Source organism: Barbatula barbatula (genome assembly GCF_947034865.1).
Source record: "Barbatula barbatula genome assembly, chromosome: 17".
Taxonomy (NCBI): domain Eukaryota; kingdom Metazoa; phylum Chordata; class Actinopteri; order Cypriniformes; family Nemacheilidae; genus Barbatula; species Barbatula barbatula.
This window is the reverse complement of record NC_136780.1, coordinates 1,716,962-1,726,746: the sequence shown is the minus strand read 5'-3', so window position 1 is coordinate 1,726,746 and position 9,785 is coordinate 1,716,962. Positions and strand designations below refer to the sequence as shown.

Genomic DNA, 9,785 nt, shown 5'->3' with positions numbered 1-9,785 from the left:
TGTCTCTCTCTCTCTCTCTCTCTCTCTCTCTCTCTCTCTCTCTCTCCTCTTTGTCTCTCACTCTCTCTCTCTGTCTCTCTCTCTCTGTCTCTCTCTCTCTCTCTCTCTCTCTCTCTCTCTCTTTCTCTCTGTCTCTGCAGAGTCTGCATAGTAACAGCCCAGAGGTGAAACTCGTCTAACCTTCTCTGGTGCTGTACTCTAGTTTTCTCTCCACCGTCCGCAGCTCTGTTTATTTGCACTGGTTAGAATGTCTAGAAAAAGCGATGATGAATTTATTATCAATTTACAATTAACAATTTGCATCGTTGTTGCATTTATGTATGTATTTATCCCCCTCTTTCGCTCTCTCTCTCTCGCTCTCTCTCTCCATCTCTCTCTTTAAAGCATACTTTTGCAGGTCTGGGCAACTATTGCTGATAATACGTAGCTGTTTATTATAGCCGGATATCAAAGACTAGTCTCTCTGTGTCTACAGATCAGCAACATCTCAAGGCCAAGAAGATGATGTTAGAAATAGACTTGTTGTCTACGCACCGTGAGATGTGAGGAGAGGTGTGATTGGGAATGAGGAAGAGGTCAAAGGTTTAACGCGGGATTTAGGAATGTTTACAAGTTGAGAATTCTTCAAGCATTCACAGTGTGTGTGTGTTTCACCTATATAAACACAAAACTAATGCATTAATATGTTTTGTAGTTCTACAATTTTCTTTACAAATAGTTACATACAAACAGCAGAAGTCAGTGCGGTCCGTGTGTGTAATGAAACATGATTCTGGAAAAGGTCCTCCATGATTTATTTTGAGTTGATGTTGACTTGTTTTGTGGTGTTTTTGTATAAAGCAGATGCGTTTTCCCATAGGAAAGAAAACCTCAGAGGAAAGTTTTATTGCTTAAAGGTTTCTCTGAGAGCTCAAGAGTTTTGATGAATGTTTCAGTTGTTTCATTTCGTCCTAACCTTTTCCCAAATATTTGTCACAAACTGCCTGATAGAAATAGGAATAAATACAAATAAGGTCATTGTTAAAATATACTGTGTGAAAGTGTTATTACATCGTAGTAATTTAATAATAATCTCTTTGAGACGGTCCAACACAATTCTCAATGATGTGAGACTTAAAATATACATCAGCAATTGCGTTATTTGTGTCTTGATCTTTTTTTGTATGAAACTTATCAGCACCTTGACACCTGGTCCACACACACGACACACGGCTTGTTCTAATGGGATCGGCGGGCCGCATCCGGTGTGGACAAACTTCGAAAGCGTTGTATTGTCTTCTCTTGTTCAGTGTAAGTGCTTCAGAGTGGAAACTTATAAAACATATAATTTTTATGATCCTGCATGCACACGCAGACACTTCTCCAGACAGGCAGATCTGAGATCTAAACCTGTAATCTTTGTAATTGCACATCTCACATAATATGCAATAAACACTGATTCCTCCCGCCGTGCATGATGCTTTGAGTCGCGGTGAACCCGAGGAGCGAGGTGAACATTACAGCACTTCCTCTTGTGGGGGGGAACTTAACACCTGTTTGTTTAGGTGAGGGTCACCCAGGTGCCAGCGTTGCCCTTACCTTTCTCTCGTCACTCTCTCTCCGCAAGCACACACACAGTGCTGGGGCTGAAATCTTTTCTTAAAGGAACAGTTCACCTTTATTTGCTGACGTTGCCCTCATGTCACTCCATTCTCACATGACTTGTTTTCTTTTGTGAAACAAATGTAAAGAAATGATGACCGGAAACAATCAGGGTCTGAAAAGCCGATATTTTTCTATATCTGCCATGACTCTTAAAAATCACTTGGAATCGGTAGATTACAGAGTTGCTTGTTGTTTTGAAAAATTCAGAATTATACTTGAATATGTACTATAGGCAACTTTAGTATACATGTATTAATTACTAACCTTTGGTAATGTATACTTTATTGTAGTCAATTAATAAACTAGCAAGTATGCTTTAATATTTACTCTAGCAAGTTTAAAAAACACTTCAGTATCTAAAAATTTCACCAGTTTGCTTTTGTAATTGCTGACGTATACGTAGTTTTTCATGTGGGCTGTTAGTGCTCTTCTTTTTTCACAGAAGAAATAAAGTCATACAGGTTTACAACAACATAAGGGCGACTGAATCACTGAATTTCAGTTTTGAAGACACACAAGATCTGTGCTCACGCTGTTTACAGATGTGCACCTGCTGAACAGGTAATGTGTATTTGTGTCAGTGTGGGCTGTGAAATGAATCCTTTAGCTCTTGACTTCCTGAGCTGGATCAACTATTCACTTTTCCACACCTATGTAACACAATACTAAAGAAAACACACAAACACACAGAGATGTAACACAATGTCTTCTCAAGCGCTGCTTGAGTCTCAGTGATTTCAATATCTCATTTGATTTCAGGTTTACGGGTTGAATTTCCTCAGAGTAAAGCCTAAAGTTAAATGTCTTGATAGTGATATATAGACTAGCGTAGATAGATGTACAATACAGTACAGTGCAGTACAAAATAGTATCATATTGTAGTATAGTGCAGTACGGTATAGTAAAATATAGCAGTGTATAGTATAGCACATTATAGTGTGTTGTGCCAAAATGTGCAAAGTATGGTATGGGGCTGTATAATTATATATAGGATAGCACAATATAGTATAGTATTGTATAGTACAGTTTAGCACAGTATAGCTTTCCTGTACCTCAGTGGTAAGAGCATTGCATTAACAACTAAAGGGTGTGGGTTCGATCCCAGGGGATTGCACATACCTATGTATAAATGTATAGGATAATGCAATGTAATAATGCTTTGGATAAAAGCGTATAGTGTAGTACAATATAGCCACGTACAGTATAGCACAGCACAGTATAGTACAATATAGCTACGTTTAGTATAGTACAATATAGCTACGTAGAGTATAGCACAGTACAATATAGCTACATATAGTATAGCGCAGTAAAGTATAGTACAATAAAGCTACGTATAGTACAGTATATTATAGTACAATATAGTTACATAGAGTATAGCACAGCACAGTATAGTATAGTACAGTACAATATAGCTACATATAGTATAGCGCAGTAAAGTATAGTACAATATAGCTACGTATAGTACAGTATATTATAGTACAATATAGTTAATTAGAGTATAGCACACCACACTATAGTATAGTACAGTACAATATAGCTACATATAGTATAGCGCAGTAAAGTATAGTACAATATAGCTACGTATAGTACAGTATATTATAGTACAATATAGCTACATAGAGTATAGTACAGTATAGTATAGTAAAGTACAATATAGCTACATATAGTATAGCGCAGTAAAGTATACTACAATATAGCTACGTATAGTACAGTATATTATAGTACAATATAGTTACATAGAGTATAGCACAGCACACTATAGTATAGTACAGTACAATATAGCTACATATAGTATAGCGCAGTAAAGTATAGTACAATATAGCTACGTATAGTACAGTATATTATAGTACAATATAGCTACATAGAGTATAGTACAGTATAGTATAGTAAAGTACAATATAGCTACATATAGTATAGCGCAGTAAAGTATAGTACAATATAGCTACGTATAGTACAGTATATTATAGGACAATATAGCTACATAGAGTATAGCACAGCACACTATAGAATAGTACAGTACAATATAGCTACATATAGTATAGCGCAGTAAAGTATAGTACAATATAGCTACGTATAGTACAGTATATTATAGTACAATATAGCTACATAGAATATAGTGCAGTATAGTATAGTACAAGATAGCTATGTATAGTATTGCACAGCCCAGTATGGTATAGTACAGTACAATATAGCTTCGTATTGTACAGTATAGTATAGTGCAATATAGCTACGTATAATATAGCACATAATAGTACAGTACAGTAAACAGCACTGTACAGGATAGTATACTGACTTAATTTCTGTAGTAAGTTTAATACACAGGGTTTTATACACATATTTTGTGGAAAATGTGTTGGTTAAGGTAAAGAATATGTCCTTACAGTTTACGGTCAGTATTTGCGTGTCACTGAGAACATGTGCTGGAATAGCACACAAGTGTAAAATACTAGAGGATTAGACAGGACACAGATCGAGGTCTGGAATGTCTTTCAGCGTGTGTCAGGTATTAATGTAGCGCTCCTCTCTTTTTGTGTTTTGTCGGTGTGCGAGTGTGTTTTTGTGGTGATGACAGGCCGTGTCCTGTGGGTTCATCTCTCCGGGCAGCGTCTGCTGTTCTTCAGGGATTGACGGCAAAAGCCCCTGTGTAATTTACTCTCAGAAAAATGACTGTTATGAGTTTGGCCTGCATGCTGCATCGGTGACATCAAAGACATTCCTCCAGCTCGCCCTGATCTGAGATCAGACGGCCCGACACACAACACACACAGGGCTCTCTGTGATTAGACGATGAAAATGGGGGGTGTGTCCACAGACGTGTCATTATCGACATACTGCTGCTGTCTCAGAGGCCTCCAGCAAACCTTTCATTACTCTCCACCTGTTTAATGTCTTGAATCCTGATCGGATCTGATCTCTTCTCCTCTTTTCTCATAGACACATCTTTTCATCTCTCCTCTCCACTCCTCTCCTCTCCTCTGATCTCCTTTTCCTCTCTTCCCCTTTCTCTCTCCTCTTCTGGCGAAAAGCTCTTTGAGTTCTCAGGTCGGTCTTGTGAATAAGCAGTGTCTTATGGATGCATGTGAACTCTGGTGGTCGTTCTTTCAGTCGCCGTGGCGGCCATGAGAAAGTCCTAAAGCAGATTATAGTCATAAAAGCTCTTCAGACCTGGCTGACCCCCACACACCCCCGGAGCCGGCCCACCTGCCCTCCTCTCTTTCTCACTGCGTCTCGCTCTGTCTCGTCTTCAAAGGGCCTTTAAACAGTGGCATGTCTGTGAGATCGAGATTCTCGGATGATAATCATGAAGCGCTTTCTGCACACAATGCGGTTTGTCATAACCCTGCACTGCTCAAGAGAGAGAGAGAGAGAGAGGGCTGGTTATAGTCAAGAGTAAAGACACTTTAAAAGTGAAAACACTCCCGTAATGCCACAGTAAAACTTTCCATTTGCGTTTCCTCAGAATAAGCTCTGGAGAAAGAGCTTTCGTCAGACTGAGAGAGAGCTCATGAGTCGAGGGAAGGAGGGGACGAGAGATTTAAGAGCAACGAGGAATTCCAGTTTCCAGAGTACTTGACTCAGAGCGAGGGGGTCAGTAGTCCGGCCAATTCATGCGCATGTGAGAAAACACACACACTTCCAGCCCATAATATCTCTTTGATATCATCACATGATAAATGAGCGCATAGCCAACCGACGAACCGATAAAAGCATGTTAATTTCATTTCACTTGAATTTTGTTCATTCAATAGCCATTTCAATGGCCATTCATAACAGAAGCCATTCAGATAATAAAAAGAGATGAAAAATAAACTGAATACAGTCTGGGAGTTTCTATCTTACGCAATTTTTAATGATATGGCATAACTTTATTGATAATTATTTTGCGGACTCGCAAGCTGTGGCTCGTGGACCCCCGAGTGTCCGGGGACCCCAGTTTGAGAACCGCTGATTTAAAGAACCATTTCTTTCTTATCGTTTTATCATCTAAAGAATCCCAGAAAGGAACTGAACCGAAAGGTTCGTCAGATGTTAAAGGTTCCTTAAGGAACCAATATGTTATTCTATGGCATCGAAAAACCTATTGAAGCACTTTTTTTAAAGAGTAGGCTACACATGGGAACCACTGCGCCAATAAAACAAAAATACTGATCCAAGTACTCCCGCTTACATTAGCATTGGGCCAATCAAAACTCTCAAATGATTGTTTCAGACGTGTGAGGAATACATGCTTCAGAAAACACGACTGGTGAACCTGACCTTTATATAATTCCTCAAAGCGCTTTAGCCATGAAACTAAATAAATTACTGCCGGTCTTTTTACTGTTCGTTTTCTGAAAGCTCTTTGTGTTTGTGAAAATGACCCTGTGTTTAAAAGTATAGAAATGTTTTTAACATTTATTTATTTATTCTAATTCAATTTAAGTTCATTTCTATGAAACTCGCCTTAAGTATTTAGGTTGGAAAGTTTAAAATATAAATAATTCCTACGGCATCTAGGAGTACAAATGTCAGTAAACATGTTTAATCTGCATGAGGATTATATGGGGGTGTTGGGAAAATGTTCTCCCCTGTAAGGGGTCCTTGGCCCCAAAAAGTTTGAGAACCCCTCCTTTAAGGAAACCTTTGACTGAATGGTTCTTTGTGGAACCAAAAATGGCTCTTTGATGGCATCGCTGTGATGTACCATTTAAGCACCTTTGTTTTTAAGAGTGTAAAGAAGAAGTTCCCCAAGGAACCCAAAAACCATTTCTGTTTAATTGTTATAATCTAAAAAAACTTTTGCACTACGAAGATGCTTTCACAAAACAAAACGGTTCATAGGAAATGAAGGATGAAGTTCCAATCAAAATTTGCCCCCATTGACTTTCCATAGTAATGTTTTCCATACAACGGAAAGTCAATGGGGGCCAATTTTGAAGTGAACTACTCCTTTAAACGCTCTTTCTGGAACAATGTTTTTTTTCTATGGCTTCATAAAGCACCTTTTTTAAGAGTGTAAGTGGATTTTAATAAACACAAGGCTGTTAAGTGTAGAATGTGGTCTGATATCCCACTAAACCAGGTGGACCCTCACTACCCAGTACCCGTAAGTGGGTCCTGGAATAAAGCAAACTCCTTTCTTTAACTCTCACCTTCATAAATCATTTTTATGAGCGAGCCGGGCTGAAGCGAAGAATAACACCTGTGGAAGGGAGAGAATGAAATGAGACGGAGACAGTTTTGAGATCAGCCGAACTTGATTTTTCTCTAGTGGGTGGACATTTGGTCTGTGGTCAGTCGGGGAGTGTAAATTTTGACCGTGATGTCCACGGCTGGAGACTTGAAGCCTGCCTTCGACACTGTCACACACACAAACGCTGCCTGCTCGTCTGAGCCACAATAACATTCCTGTTTTCTCTCTTTATTTCGGTTTTTCCTGCGTTGAGATTATCTACAGAACTGTTTATTCAGCCTACAGAGACCGGGCAGGATTTATCTCACCTTTTGACCTTGTGCGTTTTGTGTGTTTGTGTGTACAGGCCTGTATTTCACACAATCGTGGTCACGTGAGTGTTTTTGAGAGTTATGTTTAACTCTGTCTGGGTGTTCTGATGGTTTTGGGTCTTTAACTTCCATACTTTATAGTAGGCAAAAATGAGTCTGCAAAAAACAGTATGCGAGAAATACCCGATGGTCTACTACTTCCGGTGAGATTGGTGAGTGTGGATCGGATGGACACTTTTCTATCCCATGATGCCACGGGAGCTGAGCAATGGTCAAACGGTTCAAAAGTAAATCTAGCGGCGGACGTTTGTTTTTAATGTAAGTGCCAATAAATGAATTTCTCGTAATTAAATTATGTTTTTTGTCAACGCTCACGTTTAGGTGGTTGTTAATACATTATAGGTGAAAGAGCATACGGGTCACATGAACATAAAACGTGGCAGACACAGTATGTGACAGATGTACTCCCACTCATACTATATAGAACGTACTGTTTTAACGTATAGCTTACGTATTGCCAAAGTATGCAATTTCTGTTTGTCAGATTATGTGCTGGATGTCCGAGATGTTTCCAGATGATTCCACTGACGTGAGGTTTGAGCTTCCTTCTTTCCATTCAATCTGAAGCCAGACCACACGAGTGGATTTATGTTTCCACACACACACACACATAGAGAGAGAGCTTTATTCCCTTACTTTTATAGACTATTGATCGATGTCAGAGAAATCTGAAAATCATATTTCACAAAATCCCAAAAACAATTTGCAGGAAAATGTGCAACATAGAATATATTTGGTTTTTATTATTATTTATGTTCTTTTTTCTTCATTAATTATTCAAAATAAATCAAAATTTTAGAGTTAGCATAGAAATCATTATCATTTTAAACAACGTTTTTTATTTAGAATACATTCAATATTTATTTCATGCTGATGAACAGTTTTTGCTAGGAACTTTCATGATCCTGTCATCTCACAGCTCAGCAATGCAACAAATATACAGTTTTTAATATCATGACTTTTGGACTTTGGATAAAACACAGGTCGCAGTTTTTTTTTGCTTTAGAAACTCTTCATACCTCATACCTATAGTGCTGCTAGATTTTCCTGGGCTTTAGATGACCGGCAATGTTTTCACCAGAATTCCTTATCAGACCTGAATATCAGACACTTGAGGTTATCTCTGGTCTGAATGATGGTGTCAAGTGTTGAGCTCCAGCGAGCAGGAGACCTTCTCTGATCTGAGATTTTACTGCTCTAGATAAAGACGACAGAGAGAGAATTTTCTAAGGAACTTTTTTATCATCATTTTGTTTTGTACGAGTTGACTTTTAATCTTTTTCTTGATTTTATGCACAGTTTTTTCTAAGATTAAAACAGATGCTGCTGTAACTTTAAGGTTTTGGTAAGTAGGTGACTTCTGTTATGAACAATAACGTCCATAGTTCCAACAACTTGATCATTGATTTTCCATTACCTCCTGATCTATGAAAATCAAAAGAAATGACACAAACATATATATATATATATTTATTTATTTTTTAAAGGGATAGTTCAACCACAAATTAAAGTATGTTGTTGTAAACCTATGACTCTTTCTTCAGTGGATCAAAAAAGAAGATATTTTGAGAAATGTTTTGTGATCATACAATGGAAGTCAATGGAGTGCAGTATTGTTTGGTTACACAAACTATCTTTTGTTTTCTGCCAAAGAAAGTCCACGATGAAAGAACGTTTATTTTAGCTATAACTTCAAAACTGAAGAGAGGGATCTTGTGTTAAATGTCACTCAATACATCAGACTTTTAGGAATGTCATTTGGTTGTCTGCGTCTGAAACATTGGCTGTGTTTAACTCTAATTTTGGAGATTTAAATGTAGCCGCTTTACGTTCAGGGCTTTATATCTTTTTTCCAGTCTGCGGTCGAGGCTCTTGAACAAGCCTTCATTATAACTGCATTACCTTCGCTCTGTAAAAGAGCTTCATACTCCATACTGATGTCTTATGATTGACTTTTTCAATATATGAAATCTAAGAAAGATCGAGTGTTTCCCTCCGTAAGACAAGTATGAACATACAGCTGCGTGCTCGTACGGGATCTTCCCGAGATATCTGAGAAGCGTCCTATCAGCACAGATCTTCTACTTTCGTTTCTTGCGCTCACTTTCTCATCCTCTTACGTGACTTAAGACATAAATGAGCTGACGGATTATTCACAGTTTTATTAGCTCTTGGATTGTCTGATGTGATGACGCGCTGTACCTTCCCAAAGTTTCCTTTGAGTTCTTGGAGTTTCCCAATGACACCGGCGTTGGGTTTCTCAATCTCGATCAGAATTAAAGAGAGAGTCGTACTCAAAATGAACATTTTCACTTTCGTCCATCTCGTATTCTTCCGAAATGCATAACATGCAACCATTGAGACGAACAGATTCGAGTTGAAGTTCGCGATTGTTTAACTTGATATCTTACAGTTACTTAATGCTTGGAATTCCGATCGGTTTCACTGGTCATTTGTACACATTTAGCATAAATGTTTTCCCCTGAATTTCACTCATATCGTAGGTCAAGATGTATGGACATTTTAAAAATGATTTCTACGTTTGGTTGTTGTTTTACATGTGCTTGGATTGAATGCCTCCCGTCATCATTACCGAA

The 9,785-nt window shown here is 38.2% G+C and overlaps 1 protein-coding gene across 1 annotated transcript in view; it reads right to left on the bottom strand.

Moving 5' to 3' along the window:
* nhsa (Nance-Horan syndrome a (congenital cataracts and dental anomalies)) overlaps positions 1-9,495 on the bottom strand; it is a gene marked incomplete at its 5' end in the record, with an annotated part of 19,560 nt that extends 10,065 nt beyond the window's left edge. The window contains one exon of the mRNA XM_079478247.1: positions 9,391-9,495. Within this exon, the coding sequence (XP_079334373.1) occupies positions 9,391-9,495 (105 nt within the window). The remainder of the gene's footprint in view (positions 1-9,390) is intronic.
* Positions 9,496-9,785: the final 290 nt, after the last annotated feature.